At 45.8% G+C, this 20,565-nt stretch overlaps 3 protein-coding genes across 3 annotated transcripts; all 3 read left to right on the forward strand.

Annotated features, from left to right (window-relative positions):
* The first annotated feature begins 1,044 nt into the window (after positions 1-1,044).
* On the forward strand, positions 1,045-3,434 carry LOC107994574 (uncharacterized). The gene is made up of 3 exons (XM_017051558.3): positions 1,045-1,241; positions 1,448-1,975; positions 2,362-3,434. Exons 2-3 carry the CDS (start codon positions 1,459-1,461, stop codon positions 2,721-2,723), a joined length of 879 nt encoding a protein of 292 aa, XP_016907047.1. The 5' UTR covers positions 1,045-1,241; positions 1,448-1,458; the 3' UTR covers positions 2,724-3,434.
* Positions 3,435-7,186: 3,752 nt separating this feature from the next.
* LOC107994579 (uncharacterized) lies at positions 7,187-8,951 on the forward strand. Its single transcript, XM_017051564.3, has 3 exons — positions 7,187-7,823; positions 7,903-8,007; positions 8,160-8,951. Exons 1-3 carry the CDS (start codon positions 7,322-7,324, stop codon positions 8,429-8,431), a joined length of 879 nt encoding a protein of 292 aa, XP_016907053.1. The 5' UTR covers positions 7,187-7,321; the 3' UTR covers positions 8,432-8,951.
* A 6,491-nt stretch (positions 8,952-15,442) lies between these two features.
* Osi6 (Osiris 6) lies at positions 15,443-17,302 on the forward strand. Its single transcript, XM_017051566.3, has 3 exons — positions 15,443-15,953; positions 16,045-16,147; positions 16,319-17,302. The coding sequence occupies exons 1-3, from the start codon at positions 15,621-15,623 to the stop codon at positions 16,651-16,653; spliced, it is 771 nt and encodes a 256-aa protein (XP_016907055.1). The 5' UTR covers positions 15,443-15,620; the 3' UTR covers positions 16,654-17,302.
* Positions 17,303-20,565: the final 3,263 nt, after the last annotated feature.

Consider the following 20,565-nt stretch of genomic DNA (forward strand, 5'->3'; position numbering starts at 1 on the left):
GCGCGGCAATCCTGCGGAAGGAGGCTCCGAACTTGGCACACTTCGTCTGCCACACTCGCCCTCCTCCTCCTCCTTCCGTAATTGTTTCTTATTACGGCACGCGATATTTACTTTCTTTACGAGCGTAATATAACGAGGGCCCCTGCCAGTTAGTTGCTTTCTAGAATATTTTTCACCTCGATTCCGATATTCCTGCCCACGAGTCACGAGATCGCTACCGTCGGATCTTCCGTCCGTTCTTCCTTCCCTCGAACCTGAAAAACTACTGTAACTGAGTCGATGAAATTAGCGAAATAATCCAGCTCAAACTTATCCCCAGATTACCTCACTTTTTCCATCTCCGTTAAATCGAAATCCTCTCCTCACGAACACTCTCGAGTCGACAACCCTCCCCCTAAAAAACCAAACTCTAAAACCAACTAAAAAAAAAAAGAAAACGACATTGGAGAGTACGAGAGGACGCTCGTAAATTGTACAGAATACATGGAATATCGTAGATATCGTAGAGATAGCGAATCGATCGCGACACCGATGGAGGCATCGGCAGCCTCGGTCAAGTGTCTAACAAAGTGGCGGGCGCTCGTTCGCGTGTTCCACATCCGTGACACGGTTCTCGCGACACGGGTCTCGTGGCTGGACACCACCAGGAGAAGAGTCCAGGAATCGCCGACGCTTGTGTTGGTTCGAGACGAACCAACGGCCTCCGCTCTACACCAATAAGCAACTCAAGCACCACCACCGAGGTGTCCCGAGGTGTCCGGCAAAGGTGGAACCAGTTTGCTCTTCGGATCTCTCTCGGGGGTCGGCGCTCTTTTCAGCCGAGATGAGCGCGCGGGTACAGGAGGGGGGCGGGAGCGGAGCCACACGGTGGATCCCACCACTGTGTTCCATCATGTGACCAGTGCGACCAACCTCGTATCAAAGGCAAAAGTGGCCGCCACCCGCCCCCGTGTACGCCGTGTGCTCCATGTGATCCCTGGTGTGGTGGACCCGGTGTGTGCCGCACCGCGTTTTCGCGTGCACGCATATTCGGCCGGTTTGCCTACGGTATATAAAAGCGGCCGGGGCGAGACGACCGGGTTCAGAATACTCGCTACGCTCGATCCACGCATCGGGTGGTGGACCCGCCGTCGGTTGAGACAGGAAAGGGACAGAGAGAAGAGGGCACGAGGCACCGTGCTTCCTCCACCCAGCTTCCTTCCACCCGCTCCGCTCGTCTTCTTCGAGGAATCTAAATTTTCGTGAGTACCTTCCGCCAAACTTTTATCTTCTCTATCTTCTCCGTGAACTCAGAGAGAGAGAGAGGTTTTCTTTCGCTTGTGGATTTTTGGAATTGTGGAGAGTTCTTTCTTTCTTGCAAATTTTTCTCCTTCTCCCCCTTGTGACGATTGGAAAGAATTCGATCCCTCGAATTGAGAAGTTTTTTTTCGTTTCCGTTGCTTTGCAGAGAGAGGCAGGATGAAGGCCGTGGCAGTGTTATTCCTGTCGATCTCGTTGCTGGCCGCCCTGTGCCTGGCGACCCCGTTGACAGAGAAGCTCGACAAGATGAGCGTCCTCGAGCAGCAGTCCGTGACGCTAACGGATCGGGCCAAGTACGAGGAGGAGGTTCTAAGGAAGCTCAACTCCAAGTGCTCGCAAAACGACATGAGCAGTTGCGTGATGCTCAAGCTGGTCACGTACATGAACAAGCTGCTGAAGAAGGCGTCGATCAAGTTGACCGACGACATCGAGATAAGAAAAACGAGCCAAGCATCCGAGGAAGTGATCACGTTCGAGGCAGGGAGGAGCAAAGACGATGAATCCGAGGTCCTCGACCTCGTCGCCAACAAGGTGTACGCGTTCGTCAGGTCGAGGAGCATCAAATGGAGGATCCTGCCCGAGGACGACGTTGTAGTTTCCGCGTCCGAGGATGAGAACGGATCGCTGAACCTCGGACTCTCCATCGAGAGGGCGGATAACGTTCCCGTACAAGATGGTAAACACATTCTACTATTTACTTCCAACTAATAAATTTTCAACGAGGGAGATTTTTACTTTTATTTCGTTCACATTTCGATTCTACAGAAATCCAAATCTATCTTCCATCATCTACTTCTGACTAATAGATTTCAATCTCTCAACGAGGAAGATTTTCACTTTACTGCTCGTTCAAACTCGATTCTACATTACAGAAATCCAGATCCTTCGATCTGAAGGAATCTATTCTCCTCTCGCGTTCATCTTCGTCGTCTTTACTCTTCATTCCTTGCGGATGTCACATTTCCAAGCCAATCTATTACGAAAATTATTTCGAGTCGAATTCGTTTCTTAAAGAAAGCGAATATGAACGATTGTACGACGAACGATCGTCGATGATTTCAGGTCGTGGCAAGAAGAACAATAACATGGGCCCGTTGATCGCAGCTGCTGTGCTGAAGATCGGTCTGATCGGAGGTCTCGCCTTTAAAGCGCTCGCGCTATTGGTCGGGAAAGCGTTGCTCCTCTCCAAGATCGCTCTGTTGTTGGCCGGTATAATAGGCCTGAAGAAGCTGTTCTCCCAGCAGAAACACGTGACGTACGAGGTGGTAGCCCATCCTCATCACAGCTCCAGCCACACGTTCAGCTCGGACCACGGCCACGGCGACAGCTACTCGAGCGGTTGGGCCAGAAGTTTCCAGGAGCCTATTTCCGGTGTCCAGGGTGACGCCGCCCACGAGTTGGCCTACTCGGCGCACGCGAAATAAAAAGAAGAAGAAGGAAAGGAGATCCCGTGCTATTCGTGGTACTCGAAATTTTTCTCCGCCATCGTTCGCCAATTTTCGGGGCCAATTTTTCTTGCCAACACGCTGCTCTTCTTGCCTCCTCTCCATTTCTCTTCGTTTCTCCCTCCCTCTCTTCGCCCGATTCCTTTCGAAGCGAGACGACTCTTTGCTGTTCGACCGTGGACAGTAGACTTGGACAGATCGTGACGGAGTTTGGACAGAGTTTCTTTCGAAGAACGATGCGAAATAATTTTCAAATTTTGCACACGTCGTATGAATACGTAGCGTTGCCATCCATATTTTCATTTTCGATACGATTCTTATTCGCGCCATCTTCTTTTCTTTTACTTTTAATGCCGCGTTCAATGGGTTTTCCGACGCTTGGCAATCCAATATGTTCGATCGAGGAATCGCGTTCCCACGAGCTCATCGAGCGCTCGGATCACGTTTATAGGTAGACGGACGAACGAGACGCACCCATCGACACGGAATACTACTACTACTACTACTACTGCTACTACTGTTACTACTACGTCGACGAGTGGACTGTTTCCATAACAACTGTAACTATACTCTATTTATCGACTAATTTATGATTAATTTATTCGCCACATAGGCGCAGTACTGTAAAATAATGTTATTATTTACGTTGTTATTTACTGTATAAATAAATATTTATTTTGTTGTTATTTATATACACGTTTGCATCTAATCTTGTATAAAAGAAAAAAAAACTAGTCCAATATTTGGAAGAAACTCTTGTGTTTTCAAATCCCATCCCTGTTTTGTTTAATAATTTTATCCGATATTTATTATTGGAATTATATATATATAAAAAGAAGACTGTATACATAAATATCATCGAAGAATGCGCGTCAACAAAAATGAATAATTGTTTTACTTAAACGGAAAGGAAAGGTAGGTGCAAACGAGTTCTCGAGTTCGATTGAGAATCTGAATTATCTGAATCATTGTGCTTGGGTGATTTAAGCGTGTCACCTTTGTCATTTTTTATCGTTGTTTATCATCACAGCCAATCGTGATTAAATTCGAACTCGTACGATTTTTAATTAAACGAAAAGCCATTTTGCAAAAGAAGAAGAAGAAGAATGATAAACGTAACACAAAAGAAAATATATAAATATATATTAAATATTGTTACAAAATTTTTCCATTCCAGATCCAGAATGAACATTTTTGCCAATTAGCGAAACGCGGTTATACAGATTGCAGTACAATTAACAGGCCGATATTAATTAATGCGAGTTAATTGAAAATTTAATTACCCCATCAAAGTTCTTTCGCCTTTCAAGTTATCTTAAGAGCAGTAAAAAAAAAAAAAAAAAATGATTATACACGGAACGAAAGTTCGATAAATCATTTCTAACTGTTCGATAGGAAAAATACGCGCAATATATTCGTGGTATTCGTCACGTCGTGCTCCGCTTTGCGGAACTTAGCGGGACTTCAACACCACCAGATGGCGTCGAGCTATAAGAATTTGACTCAACTCACGACCAATCTTCATCCTCGAGCGATTATAAATCCATCCGCTATATTCCAAACCTCCTCTAACTTCAACTTCTCACTCCTACCTAATTTTCCAATGTTAAATTTCCTTTGAGATTTGCAGCATTCTTCCACGCGCACGCAAAAAAAAAAAAAAAATTCAAACACGTTTCAAAAATGGATCGAATTTTTTCTTCGCGCTCGAGCAATCATAGCTCGAGCAATCGACAGAAGGAGCGTCGGGGTGGTCCATACATCGGCTTTCAGAAGCTAAGTGTCAGAAGCTAAGGGAAAACGAAAAAGCAGCGACGGAGGCATCTCTCATTCAAATAAACCGTCCCCGTTTCGCCCGTGGCCGCTTTCTCCGCCTCGATTGGGAAGGATCGAAAAGAAGATGACGACGATGGCTCGATAAGGGACACCCAGGAGAAAAAGAATCTCCTTCCCTTCCCTTCCCTTCCTCTTCCCCATTCCTCGCGCGATCAACTTTCGGTTTCGGGTATCGGAGAGAGGCGGACGTCATCGTTGACCCAGTTCTCGATATTCGTAAATTGGAGAGAAGAAGAAGAAGAAGAAATATCGACACGTGGATCACGAAAAATTCCAGGACATTTAATCGATAATTATTCGACAATTATTGAATCGAGGGGAGAAGGAAGAATACTTCGTAGCTTCGTTACACTTTATAGCGAGTTTCCAAGAGTTTAATATTATTTTTCGATAATTCTGAAAATTCATACGATCGATTCATAACGTCTACCATCGTTATGATCGTTCAAAAGCAATAAAAGCATATCGCAACGAAAGGATCGAGATTTATTATTATTGTTATCATTATTATTATTATTATTATTATAACGCGCGGGATCGAAAATTAGTGGCCTGGTTTCGTTTCGGAAGCGCGTTTTCGCCCGATTCGGAGAAATTCGTCGCGAGAGGAGAAAGTATCTGGACGTATCGATCGTATCTTTTCTTATTATCGTCGTAGAAGGATGTTGAACGCGCGTAAATGGTGTCGACCAGTCTGTGTCTGAATGATCGACCGCTTGTTGCCGACACACATTTCGTCTATCGAAAGGAGAAAACGTCTGCGACCATAGATTCTACCGACTCGTTCTAAATTGTCCTCCTCCCTCGCTTATTACGGAAGTATCCCGGGGAGAAACCCGAGCCTGATTAAATTCTCTCTCAATCTCTCTCTCGATCTCTCTCTCTCCCTCTCCCTCTCTCTCTCTCTCTCTCGTCTTTTTAACACGGAAAAACAAGGACACTTGAGTTTACTCGTTTGAAAAACCTGATGATCATTACACAGGATATTAAAAGCCGTCGTTAAGGGGAAATTTACGATCGTAAAATATTAAATTGAAGGTGTTGGATAATTAAAGACAGCTACTTTGACGGGGAAAGAAAGATAATTGAATTCTAAATATAGAAGAGTTGACTAAGTACAGTTAAATTGCTGTGACGAAGTTTATAAATTAGAAATAATTAAGAAACTTACCTTAAGGAACGAGAGATGAAAATTTGAAATTCTCGGATATTTCAAATTTTTACAATCGTTACCTCCTTCCCCCACCCTCTTAACTCCCCTAGAAAAAAGCTTCCATAATTTGTCCGAAAAGAAAGAGGAACGAGAATTCGAAAATTTTCTCCGAAGCCGAGGCCAAAACCGAAACACTCGATCCTCCACCCATCTTCTCCGAGAGAAAAGGAAAGAAAGGAGGAAAGAAAAGGACGAGGAAAAGCAGGAAGAAAGCACCTCTCCAAGCCTCATCGTCGATCGGGTTTCAAGGATACACGATCGTCCGTGTGGCGTGGCGTCGTGGCAAGGAACGAGGCGAACGGTATCAAACCGGGCCTAGTTATACCAACCATCCAGCGCTACACGTATACACGTATACGTACCGTGTATCGTTCAAGCGGCACGCGAAGGGAAGTGGAACAGAAGAGAAAGGTATGCGGCGGCAAGATGAACTAGTTTCGCTCCTGGCCTGGTGTCGATCAAGCCTGGGACCGATTCCGCCTCTCCCGTATCCCATCGTCTCACGTCTACCCGAACAACCCGTCCGTCCGTTGTCCCTCCCCGTGCCGCGCCATCATCCCCCTCATCCCCTCGGGGGATCAAGTATCCGGAGGAAAATTCGAGCTCTCCTCACGGCGGAGACTCGAATATCCTCGATCCCGGTTTCTTCCATCCCATTCAAAAATTCACGCGAACCGTTTCAATTAATTCGAGTTCCACGCGGCGAACGAAACAGGAGGAGAGCAATGTAATAATAATAATAATATGTGGCGCGGATCTCGCGCAGCTAATCGCGGATCCAAAGATATATACATATATATACGTACGGGCGGGGAGAAGGAAGCGCTGCTCGCGCTTAGTTGCAACACCCGAGATTCGAAATCGGTTACGTTCTCTTCTGCTCCACTAAATCGCGGAAAGAGGGAAAGGAAGCCGTTTGTTCGTTCCGTTTGGGCGGGGTGTTGTAGCGATATCCAGTGATCTAGAATAAAGGGAGAGCGAGGATGAGAGAGAAGATCGAAGAGAAGGAGGGGGAGGGGGAGGAGGCGTATTGGCAGCCAACCGCGGCGTAACGCTCTGAAACGCTTCGGAAAAATGAGAATTAAAAACCGGGAGAGCAGCAGATGATAAAGATTGAGAGGCAGAAGAGGAGAGAGAGAGGAGAGGAGGAGAGAAAAGAAAAAAAACGGGCTGGGAGGAGGATGGGGGCGAAGAATCGCAAGCGCAACAACGAGCGAGCAACGACGAGAGGAGAACGGTTCGGCGGCGTCCGAGACGGCCCCGGCCGCTCTCCTTGCTTCTTTTCCTTTTTTTTTTTCCCCCTTTTCTTTTTTCTCCTTTTCCTTTTTTTTCCTCTTTTTCATAGTTACAATCACCGACCGGCACGTACAACTATATATAAACGAGATTTCAAATCCGCCTAGATGCACCACTCGGACCTCCGCCGTAGGTTCCACAGGTACGATAATCTTGTTCGAAGCGCGTGTCTTCTACGCGGCCGCGTGTCAAGTCGTGCAGAGTCGGAGAGCGAAACAGCGCACGGGGGAGCATGGATTGGGCAAGGATCGCGTTCACGTTACGCTACGGGGAGGGACGCGGCCGTTGCTTGGCCATCTGCCTGTCCGTCGTCTGCGTGTTTTGCATCGCGAGTCAGGCTGACGCGACGACGACGACGACGGCCGGCAGCAACGAGACCAAGGACCCCGGCTGGGCTGCGGGATCGGGATTCCCGGGCGCCGATTGCTCGGGCGCGGACCCGTCTAAGAATATTTCTGTGTCTTGTTACGGGATCAGGATCGTGAGGAGGATCGTGCAACAATTTCTGGAGCGGTCGAGCCAGGAGCCGAATCTCGAGATATTGGACGGCGTGAGTTTGGTCGAGGTGCCGGCCTCCGCCTCCCCGTTGAGGAAAGGGAAGTTCATGAAGGGATTCGGGGGCGTGGGAAGCCTGATGCAGTTCCTCGAGGGAAGGGAACTGAGGATTAAACTGCCCGCCTTGTTACCCCAGAATCTCGAGACCGCCCTTCAGGAAAGTTTGCCGGTCGACCAAGGTTCATCCTCGACGAGAGATTCCATCCGATATCCGAAATATTCTTCCTTACTTATTTCCCCTGTTTGTTTCGGTTTCAGCGAGACGAGGAAGCGGCGGAGGATTCGGGGGCGGTGGCGGCGGAGGATTCCGCGGTGGGAAGAAAGGCGGCGGCGGCGGGATGATGATGCTGGCTCTGATGATGGGTAAGACGAATTTTCGAAATAAAAATTTCCCCTTTTCTCCGTCTGAAAAATATCTCTCACGTGCTTACATTAAAATCTCTCACTCTCTCTCTCTGCTTCTCCCTTAAGAGATCAAGAGAGACCAAGATAATTACCCGGTCTGCGGTTTTCAGGCAAGATGATGGCGGCGCTAGGATTCGGCGCTCTCGGTCTGCTGGCCATGAAGGCGTTGATGGTGTCCGCGTTGGCCTTGATGCTCTCGTTGATCGTGGCCGTGAAGAAACTGGCGAGCGGGCACGAGAGCGGCGGCGGCCACCACGTGGTGTACGCGCAGGACGTCGGCCACCACCATTACCGGAAGAAACGGTCCTCCATAGGCGAGGAGGACACGGGCCTTCCTTACAGGGGATACGCTCACCTGTTCGGCGACTCGAGGGTGTCCTGATCCGATCTCGTACCGATCCAACCGGCTTCGTCGCCTCTTCCAGACGAGACAGCAGCACCGATACATTTGTTAATTAATTAAAATGTCGAGGGGGGGGTGGAGGGGGAAGGAGAGAGAGAGAGGGGAAGCACGAGAAGACACGAGAGACGAGACAAGGACGGGCACACTGGACGGTGACAATGACATTGAGACGATGGAGGTAGTGAGACGGACGAACACTTGACCGCTCCGTTAGAAAGTGACGGTTTTAAAAAGATTCGCACGTGACACGTACACAAGTACAGAGTGTTGAAAACGTAAGGTTGATCGGTTGTGATGGATCGCGCGACACGGGAGGAACGACGAAACGGGCGCTGGACACGCTGGAGAAATCCAAGCTTCGTCATTAAGCTTTACTCACCAACAACAATTTATTTATTATTCCTTTCTTTCGTTCTCTCATCTCATTCATTTCCATTTCTTCCTCTTTTGTATTATTTATTTATTTATCGCAACCGGACAAATAAAAATTTGTATCCAATTTGTTTGGCTGAAAACAATCGTCTGTTCCATTCTTCTGTCACTCAATCGCGATAAAAAATAGGGGAGGATATAGGTGGAAAATTCGTACAAATTGTCGAATTTATTCTATCGTTCAATTAAGAAAAGGGGAGAAAAAAAAACATTTCTGAAATTTCAAAGATACTGGAAGAAAATTCATACAATCGAGAGCTGCTCGATTAATTCGATTCGTAATTGGAAACATTGGACCAGATATTCCGCTCCAGTTTGTCGCTCGAGCAAAAAAAGAAAAGAAAGAAGAAACTCGAAAATTTCCAATATATATATATATATATATATGTGTCGAAAGACACAATCCGTTCTAGGATCAGGAGAGAAGAAGAAAAATTTAAAATTCTATTGGGAAAAAGAATTGATAATCGATAACAGTTGCACCAACGTGTAATAATATCCGATCGAATTTATACATATACATATATATATATATATTTAGGAAAATGGGATCGAGGAAAGTGTGCCAACGAGTCGCCATTTGCCGTGCGTTGCATATTTCACTTGTCCGCGCTCGCGATTAAACTCTCCCTCCGCCCGTCTATTCCTAATCGATCGGATTAACGAGCATAAAAGTGGCAAAAAGCCACTTATCACGGCGCGATCCCTCCTCGCGTGATCCGGATGTCCGCGTTGGCGGGTTGTGGGTAAGCGTGTCTCGCAAGTAGCACAAACCGATTGTGTAAGAAATCGTGCAAAGTGAAACGTGGCCGCTCGGTTTCGACCAACGTCTCGCGGAGCTGTGCGTCTCGCAGTGCGCGATCAAAGTCGGTGTCGGATCAGATTAAATTAATTAATTAATAATAATATACAATTCTGAGTATTTAAACGATAAAGATTCGTGTATCGTTTACGTTATCGATCCTCTTTCCACCAAAATGAAAATTTCATCCAAGAGATCGAATCCCTTCTCGCATCCCTGGAAAATTTCACCATCAAAAAAAAAAAAAAAATTGATCTCGCGCCTTTGGAAATCGAGGCCTCGAACGAATTTTCGAATCTCGTTTCTCGGAGAGGATTCGAAGCCGCAGAGTCGAGCGGCAGAGTCGGCTCAGCTTTCGAGAGCCTTCCTCTTTCTATGCACCTTCCCCTCCCTCCCCACTCGAGCCAGCCTGCGTTCCCCTACCCGGGCGAGCGAGGCCCCGTTTCTACGTCGAGTTGTTCGCAGCTAACACAGTGTCTGGTGGGAGGATGAGCGAGGAGACCGAGACCCACTGGCACAGATTCCACGCACACTTCCTTTTTTTTACATTTGAAATATCATAAAACGGGGGAAACGCGGTGGTAATCGGCTCAGATCATCCAGTGAATGCCCCGCACTCGTAACGAACGGCCGATGAACCGATTCCGCTATGTGGCCGGAAATGAGACTCGAATCTTATGTTTTTTTCAACGTAAACAGAGTTCGATCGATTTCTTTTAATTTGTCATTATCGTGCTTCTTTCATCGATCTCATCGGTGTAACTCCTTTTTCCTTCGTATCTATTTTTCCCCCTCTTTTTCTCTCGTCGAAACTTTCTTCGTCGATACGAAACACATAAGTTTCTTTGATTGATCGATTTTTGATAATACAGTATCCATCAACTTTCTCGATTAATAAAAGAAAAAAGTTTCGAAGAAATCATTTCACTTGAATTCCTCGACAAAAATTCCTTCCTACGTTTTTCTCTTCTTTTTCTTTCTTTCTTTCTTTCTTTTTTTTCTTTTTTTTTAAATACACATTGCAATTTATATATTCATTGTCTTTTACTTTTTACTTACCATCAACTTTCACACTTTGTTTTCTGTTTCCTTGATTGGTAAACAAGTTTCCAACTCGGATTTTTCTGTCTCTCTCTCTCTCTCTTTTTTTTTCTCCTCTCATTTAAAATTTGCATAAATATACTTTCCTTCTCGAACTTCATACTTCGCGACTGCCGCGTTTCGCTTTCGTTCCCCTCTCTCGAAAAGAAATTTCCCTCCTCCTCTTCCTTCTTCATCTCGCAGACGCGGCCGAGATTATCAAAAATCCTGCTCTGCTTTCGTTTTCCTGCTTTCGAACAATGCTCGCGAACAAGCAACGACGATTAAAGTTTTACAGCGCCGTAAACTCGAGCGCGCCAGCCGCTGCATCGCCGAGGGAAAACGAAAGTTGGAACGTTTTCGTGAATGGACCCCGGCAAAATCGCCATCTCCTTTCCCCGAAACCGTTCAAATCTACAAATCCAGGAAGGAACCACTTCAAGGAATTGAAAAATCATTTCTTCCTCGCCCGCGATTCCATTCAGGATCGCCGCTTTCCCCCTCTTTTTCCAAATTAACAGATCCTCGGACCAATCTTTTCTCAGAATTTAAAATATTTTCTTTGCCCGATCGAAGCGACTTTTCGAGAATCTTTACGTAGAAGAAATTCTAACGATAAATTCGTCTAAAAATCGAACATCGCCGTGGTAATATTTCAGCGTGAAAGAGTAGTCCGTTACATTCCACGGTTATTATCCATTCGACGAAAAGGAAATTTAAAATTCAAATGGCGGCCGGTGTCGACCGATTTTACGAATGTACGCGCGCGTGTCAAAGGCGATTCATGCTTCACCGTGAAGAACACCACTGTTCCGAATAATCAGAAATTTCTATGTAAACTAAAAGGCTGCGAGGGTATTAGAGGATCGATACGAATGGATGGAGGCTGTCCGATTTAAAAATTGTTTATGCAAATGATTTCGCGCCGAGATTCGGGTCGAATGATTTATGAAAAGGCGGAGAGATTTTTGAAATTCCTGCGCGAAGAATTTTCTCCTTTCTCGAACGGGAAAATGGATCTTTCATCCTGAATTTGAATTATCGAGAAGAGTTCATTCAGTTCGATAAATACTTCGGTTTTCTTTCCTTTTCAATCTCTAAGATCGGTTCTTTAAATTTTCGTTCTTTGAATCTGTTAAGAGATCGATGAATGGAATTCCATCGCGAAAAATTCTACTCGAAATAATAAATATTTCGAATTGTAAATTGAAAGAGAGGAAAAAAATCATCCATTCCATTAATTCCACAACGCAAGGGAAAAAAATACGGTAGTCTTTACACGTTCCTCGACCGATTTACTCGTAAACTCGTCGCTACAACTCGTTACCACGCAACCAATTCGTGGAACGATAAAACGACACTTTGACAAATCTTATTGAATTCTCTCTCTCGTCTCGATAATAAAGGATTCGTCACACTTGTTGAATAGGCGACGAGTCCACACACACACACACACAAAAATTAAAATAAAAAAATCCGTGAATCGGATTCGAGAAAGCGGAGTGAAGTATATATTCTGCCCTTTCGATACATAAATATAAACTCTACTTGGCTCAAAACGCTTCAACTTGCGAACCAATGACCGTGGAAAACTCGACTCGTTACAATTTCCCCCGTTTCCTGTTGACCGACTTGGCACAATGTATGATATTTTCGTTCGAAAAGTTTGCAATTTCGAAGTTCAATAGTTAGAGGAAGCTCGGGGCAAATTATAAGGAATTTGCGAGGAAAATGTTGCGTGCATTTCTGGGTTAACACCGGATCGGCCAATCAAGGGACCGATCCTCGTTTCTCTGGTTCGAGTGAAATTCTTGGGCGAACCAAGTGTATGCGAAGCGAGTCGAGACGGAGAGAAACGTCAACTTCGAGGCTAACGTGGCTGCGTGCACGATGACATCTATTTTCGAGTTCTCTTTCTTTCCTTTTTTTTTTCCTTTTTTTTTTTTTTTTCGTTTCGAATCTCGTTTCGTTCGCGATACACGATACATTCCCGGAATTCGTGAAAGAAATCGGTGAAATTCGAGCCGAGCTCCAGAATTGTCCACGGTGATTTATTCAAAGAATAAATCAGAGTGGATCGTATTTGAAATGGGCGATTATCGAATTCTAAATTAGCAGGAGGAAGCGAGGACGAGGAAGTTGTATGGAGATCGGAATGCATCAAATGTATCAAATGTTGTTATACGTCGTAATAACTCGAACGAGCAACAATGTGTCGAAGGTGTGAATAATATCTGAATAATAAATGCTCGCTTCTAAAAAGTATTATCGTAATAAAGTGCATTGGCGATACGACAGATATTTATACGAAGTCAGTTTAATGCCGGCTATTTACTCTCTTCCCATTACCATTTTCCCATTGCATTAAATGGATAAAACGAATATTCCTTCGATTCGTAAATTATATATAGAAATTCAACAACAACGATTACTTTCAACGATTAGCTTCGACAAACCTCGGTTAATAAATAATACAACTCTCGTATACAAGTGTACACGCGTGTAAATATCACTGTGCCCATTAATCTCTTCTTTATTCCAAACGCAATTCGAGATTCTCCTATTATCTTGTAATAACGTCCACATTACCGAATGAACAAAATTTTCCCTTATATGCATCGTTTTAAAAGCTAACGTAAAATAACGATTTTCAACTTGAAAATTTACTCTCAACATCGAGTATTCTCCAATATAAATTCAAGATGAAAAAGCAACACGCACGAACAACACGCGCAAAGGGAAAAGAAGTTACCTCTCGGTGAAAGTTTACATAATCCGTTCAACGAGTACGATATCAAGCGTGCCTAATTTCGCGATCCTTCTCTCCTCTCCTCCTTCGTACACGATTCCAGCTAGAAGAAGGCTCTGGGCGTGTCTGCTCCTCGTGGAAGGAGAAACCGTGATTTTACTTTTGAACGGAGTCTCTCCTTCGCCAAGGAAGGGGATCGAAGAAGGATCGACGAAAGGATGATCCCAGCCCGATGAATGAACGGGGCACTGACGTCACATCCAACCGGATTTCCTTCTCGTCGCTTCGCGCGCCTGAAAGAGGAAGAAAAGGAGAACGAGAAGAAGAAATTTTTCGAGCTAATTATCGATTTATCACATCAACACGCCATTTCGCTTCTGACCTTATATCCTCTCACCTGGATTGGAGGATTCTTAACGCGAGTATGCGAATAAAAATTGAAAATTTCCTTCACACAAACCTAGATCTTACCCACCTAAGTAAGATTACTTTAATAATCCCTCCCGTATGCACGGCACAATGGCACGATTGGACGAGTTCGGAATTTCGGACGAGGGCGAGTGGTGAGGAAGTTGGAAGGTGGGTTATTTCGCAACCGAAAATTCCTCGGCCGCTCGAAAGGAGGGAAAACGAAAACGACAAGAGGCTCTCGTGTCGTTATCGACGAGGGGCCCCTCGTGAGAGCCGCGGCGGGGTCAGAGTAGAAAGTGGTGTCCGCGTGCGGCTTGGCGCGCGCGATGAAGGTCGGATCCGGGATGTTTGAACCTGATCTATACCAGTTTTCTTTCATTCACGCGAGGAGAGAGAGAGTTCGTGTACGCGTCAATTTCTTCCTTCCTCCGGAAATCACGCGAGCAACCAGCGATTTAACCAGACTCTCCACTTTACGATTATCGCGTGGATAGGATCCATCCTCGTCCCCTCGAATCGGATGCTATCTCTTTTTCTCTCTCTCTGTCTCTATCCCTTCCAATCAGATCTTATCCACCATAGCGTTTAACCATAGCTGTTAAGAGGTCTACGCGATTTGCCGCTCTCTAACAACAGCGTTTTGTTAATTGGAGGATCCTCGTTAATTGCCCCGCGTGACTTCATCCGACGCTCCTTTCGAGGAGAAAACTCGGTTCACGCGTTGAAATCTATAATTTCACCCGAACACACACGCACAGAGTCTCCAATTAAGTAAGGAGTTTACGATTGCTCGAACGAGTATAATTTAGAGTTTAACTTTTGGTTTTGTTAATTGGATCTTTCTTTTTTTATTTAATTGCCCCATATACGTTCGCGTGTAATCTTAATTCGAAGCGTTTTTTCCTCTTTCTTTCTTCTTCTACGTGATATTCACGTGCACTTTCCGCGATGAGTTACGCACGTCAATAAGAAATATTCCAATCCAAACACTGCTACCAATACCTGTCAAGAGGATAGAATAACTGTAAAAACGTTGAATAATTTCCCCAAAAGCGGGTCATCTTTATTTAATTAACCTCATCTTCCATCCCACTTATCTTATCTTATCTACAATTTCTCCGTACTCTTCGAATCCAAATTGAGAAGAACGAGTGTTCCCCCGGGATAAGCCCCTTCGAATTTTTTCTTCGAAATACCACTCTCGAGCTCGGATGCATTCTCTCCGAGGCGAGATGAAAGGGAACGGGCGGCGAAGGTATCCGTTATCCGTGGGCAGGTCGCAGGTCGTGGTGGACGGATGGGCGGCTGTGAACACCTATCCGCGTCCGCCTCGCTCGAATACTTTCCTCGGTACGGGCCCCTGTTAAACGGCCCGTACGTGGCCACGCTGAGAGCCCGTGAGAGCATTGTGACGACACGTCCCGTGCCACGGCAAATAGGAAGAAAAAAGAGACAGGGTGGGGCGGTGACGCGGACCGCGCGAGAGGAGGGGCCCGCCAAATATATAAGGTAAAGAGATTGCACGAATGGACCACACGAAATTTCACTGCGGACGGGACGGGTTTCGGGAAAATTCGGCGCCCATTTTCATCAGTTAGTCGACAGTTGGCCACGATCGAGATACACTCTCGTGTATATATATATATATATCTCGCGTCTCGACTTTCCGTTTCGTTCGAGAGAGAAGATAAGTCATGAAGATATTGGCGATCGCATCGATTCTGACCGTCGTCGTGGCCGCTGGCCAGAGTCTGGACGATTGTCTGCAGAGCGACAGCATCTCCTGCGTGCAAAAAAGCCTGTACAGAAAGGCGAAGGAGTTTTTCGACAAGGACAGCTTGGAGCTGTTCACCGGTGTTAGCTTGGTGAGGAACGAGCGCAGTCAGGGGAGGAGCTCGAGGAGTGGGAAGGAGTTGATGTACGAGCAGGAAATCGACTCGGCTAACAGTGTCACGGACAGGCAGGCAGCTCTCGAGAACTTCGTGAGCGAGGAGGCTGGGGAATTGCTGACCGGTCGCAGCCTCAGGGTGAATAGAATCACATTCACGAGTTGTGAATCTCCCCTCTCTCCGTTCATTCTTAACGTCTTAAGAACTCGTTCGTTCTTCCTATTCGCAGATCAACTTTGCCCCCGCTTTCGAGAAGATCGGAGAGTCGGCGCGCGCCATTTCGGACTCGGCGCCGGAAGAGGTCCGCCAGGCGGTCGACGAAATCGTCGAAGGTACGTGTTTGCTTCGATTTACGCGCAAATTTAATCAAGCAAGGTCCGGATCCAGTGATATTCAATATATTTAATATTCGTTTATATCCTATATTTATAAAACAATCTCCTTCCTTCTCAACAACGTCCTCCGTCGGAAAAGAACTCGATTCAACGGTTCTCTTGTCTCAGGTCGGGGGAAGAAGAAGATACTCAAGTCGATCCTGCCCCTCCTGATCGCAGCGAAAGTGAAGATCGGCGCGTTGGCCACCCTCGCTTACTTCGCCATCGGCCTAATAGCGAAGAAGGCCATCTTCGCGTCACTCATCTCGCTCGCCATTTCCGCTTTCTTCGGTCTGAGGGCGCTCTGGTCCAAGAATTCCCACGACATCACCCCGTACAACGGTTGGGCAAGTGGCAACAACGGTTGGGCCACCCCTGTAGCGAGCGGATGGTCCTCGGCCAACTCGTGGGACGATTCTCACGGCTACGCGCAGAGCCAAGCGTACTCCGGATACCATCATTAATCTTTCTCCAAGTTTTAGCTCCATTCGCGTAAACCTCTCTCTCCTTCCTCTCCCCCTGCATCCCCTTCCCTCTTTTCCCCCTTCGTTCTCTTCTCTATCCCCTCCCCTTCCAAGAATTACGAAAGCAAAATCATTTCTGTTCTTTTCTTCCCCTTCTTGTTTTTCCTTCTATAGTTCCTGAAGAATCGATCTAAAAAAATTTATATTTATTTCGCTCTATTTATCCGATTTTACGTCTCTAATAGTTAGACGCGGCCATCCCTATCGGGGGGTCGAAGTGTAAATAATGTTAATATATTATATTATATAAATATATATATAAAGAAATTGACAGGATTTCGGAATCAAACAGATAGAGGCTAGTCGTAATAAAAGAGATATAAAATAAAAGAGCTCTCTCCCTAGGCACACGGGAGGAGGTCACGAGTGACCGATTCCTCTTCGATTCCACCAGCATATTCCTCCCCGCAATAATTTAATTTAATATCGATCGCAGTTGAAACGCCATCTAGTCCACGTACGATTTAGATGAACTCTGTCAACTCCCTACCTGATTATCTATGTAACTATATGTATACGTGAACCGTCGGTCAGAATACACGGTTTAACAGAGGAAAAAAACAAAAAAATAGAGAACAACTCGACAAAAGCGATTCATTTTTCCCTTCCTTCCAAGATCCCCGATATACATACATATATATATATATGTCTTCGAGTCTCGTTCGATCGAAAATTCTAGCGGATCCGGACGACGAAAAGAGAAATCATTCGCCGACTTTCCAACCTTTCCAGGAACCTCCGAAACCGTCTCCCTCTCCTTCTCCCTCTCTCTCGTCCCCCTCCCTCTCGTTCATCGGCGAAATTTCAGAGCGATCGGCCTCGAAATCGAGACGGGGCCCGATCTCCGAGGATGGAGACGTCGGATGTCGGAATGACGAGGGGAAAGTGCATCGGCCGATTCGCTGCACATCCGGTCGAGAAGCGTGGAGAATAGGAATAGGAGGCGCGGATGGGTCGATGGGGTCGCGTTCTCCGAATCGGGTCGGTGGATTCCAGTAAATCTTGCGCTTCGACCGATGTCCTTAAGTCCCAGATAGTGGAAAATGAGCGGCTGGAAAGGAGGTTGGCGCGAAATTGCCGTTTCTTCCGACGCTTGTTGGCCGATCCGATCCCGCTCCGGGGCCAGGCCAGTAAAAATCCTTTTTTGCCCACCCGTTTCTGGGCCACGAACGTTCACGATAATGTTCGATCGGTGGTTTCGACGGATTGTAAAACATTTGGGAGGGATTTTTGGGAGGAGTCGGTCGGGTTTTATTTCGAAATTTTCACACGAGAAATGAAACTGTCCAATTCGAATTCCAAACAGACACAAAAATTCGTGAAAAATTGAGGATGGTCGAGATAAAAAGAAATCGCTCGGTGGCAAAAACGGAGAAATAAGATCGAACGAAGGTGAAACGAGGATCGAGGAAACGGGAAACAGGAGCACGAGTGTCACGGCTCGTTACATCCGGCTGTAAGGCAGGATCGCGAGGGATCCCGGGGAAAAAAAAGATTATTCTGAAAGGAAGAGGAGAACTTTCGTTAGTGGCAAAGTGACGCGGGGAGAGGACGGGAGGACGGCATGCATCAATCATTTCATCTCGGTATTTCTCTTCGAGAAATCTCGATCCAATAATCCTTGTAATCCTTAGCATCGGGTATAATTTCTTTGAATTCGAAATCGTTTAAAAATTATTTCGTTCCCGTGAATCGTTCGATTTCTTCGTCAGAGCGCCAGAAACTCGGGCAGAAAAATCGGGACGCGTTCTGTCCACGTTATAGAAAGAATAATAATTCGCGACATTTGTCGGAAAGGAAAAGAAGAAGGAGAGAGAGAAAAAAAAAGGAAAATCGACGCTGCGTATTTCGAACGATCTACGAACGAACAGAGGCTTTCTTCTGGATGTCAGAGAAGCAGGAATTTCACCTCGTGAACGCGGCGAGGCCTTCTATCTCGTTTATTAGAGAGTCGTAAACGCGGCAAAGTCATGGCTGGCTCGCTCGCTCGTATCTGAATCTCTCGGTACGGTTCCTCCTCGAGTCCGCGATTAGTCAAGTCGAGTTTCTCGCGCGTCACACGGTTTCTTCGGCATTGGACGGACCCTCGCCTCGGTTTCCTTTAGCGTTTCCTTATTAGTGGGCCTCCCGTATGGACGATGCGCGACAGATGTTCGGCGTGATTCGAATCGCGGCGGCGGTGGTTGGTCCTTGGCAAAGATGTAGTAAAAGCGCGACACGGATTCCGCCCGTGGAACGATACAACCGAGTGTCGTTGGAAATTGGAAAGTTTCGAGACGCGTCGATTTTCGAAGGAGCCTTCTCCGAACCGGGTTACGAACCCATCGAAAATAATTTATTCCAATTACAACCGAGCTCGTAAGCTCGCTTTACACGTTGCCTAGAAATAGGTTGGTCGATAGGAATGGCGAGGACACAGGAGAATTCCAAATTTGTATTCCAGTGATTGATCAGTTCAACCCAAGCAAGAGGAAAAAATCGATAGAATCATCTTCGAAAGGAGCAAGTATCAGCTTCTTACGTTTTGCCTAAAGACAATTTTAATACAATTTTCGAAATAGACGTTATTACGATTTGGGTCATTTTGTTCGATTGTTTACGCCTCCATTTAAAATAACATCTTTCTTTTACGTACGTTAAATACAAGATATCCTGTATTCATAGTGATTTAAATAAAGCGTGAAAAATAAGACGCGCTCGATGTAGACATACTTCATTCATCCGGAAGCGAGAGAAACGAAAAAGGAAAAAAGAAAAAAGAATTAAATTCCAACTTTCGAGAGGAAGCCGGGATATCGATACACGCGAGCGGCGCGTCACGCAACACCTTGAACTTCACCGTGAATTTCGAAACAACAATCGCCAGCTGACCCGTTACTCTTTCCCGCGGCATCGTTCCGCTCCTCTCGAGGCTTCGCTCTCTTGCTCAGACTGCTCGTCTCCATTCGAGTCGAAATCTAATTATAAACGTATTTAGATCTTCTTTTTCCATGCAAACGAAATATCGAGAATCGAATCAACAGTTTTCATCAATCTCATCATTCAACGTCGATTTCCAAACATATGTATATATATATATATACATATATATACATACTTTCGATAACGTTTCAACAGCTTTCCGATCGGTTGAAAGTGTGCTGTCCTCTCCACTACTCTCTCACACGGGCTCTTAACCTTTGATTCCCGCGTTCTCTAACCATAATGTCCTCGATACTCGAATGGCTTCTGCCACTAGAAGCTAGCGATGGGATCGAATTCTATATATGTATCTTTCTTGTTTCTGTTTGAAGCCAGACGAAGATTCGTATTGAAAATTTTTGGCGCCGAATTAATATTATTTAATACTACCTTTTTTTCTTTTTAAGAATAATTAAAACATATGGATGAAATAAATCGATCTCATTTCCCCGTGATGGCAATATTCAATATTCGATCCTCTCTTTTTTCCTTTCGAATGAACTTACCATGGTAAGTCCAATTCTGCTTCTTCTCTTTAAACTCCTTCTGTCCAACGTTCTACTCGCGATCCGCTCGATCCCATCGCTACTAGAAACCGTTCTCCATTCCGCTAAAACGATTACATTACGTTCCATCCTTTTCCACGTATTCGAGTGCACGCATTCCACACGGCTGTTCCCCGCTATTCTCCGCTCTCGACACGAAATCGAGGTGCCATTTTGCGATCGAGGGTGGCCACAGAGCCTGATACGATGTACCTTCCCTTTTGTTCACGTGCACGCGTTCGCCGGCACGTAAGAGGCCGCGTCAGGTGGATGATTCCGCCTTGGGCGACATTCGTTCTCGAGGGCCGGCCGATCTTGATCCCCGAAACCGGCCGAGAGAACGCCT

This window comes from Apis cerana, linkage group LG15 (assembly GCF_029169275.1).
Source record: "Apis cerana isolate GH-2021 linkage group LG15, AcerK_1.0, whole genome shotgun sequence".
Classification (NCBI taxonomy): Eukaryota; Metazoa; Arthropoda; class Insecta; order Hymenoptera; family Apidae; genus Apis; species Apis cerana.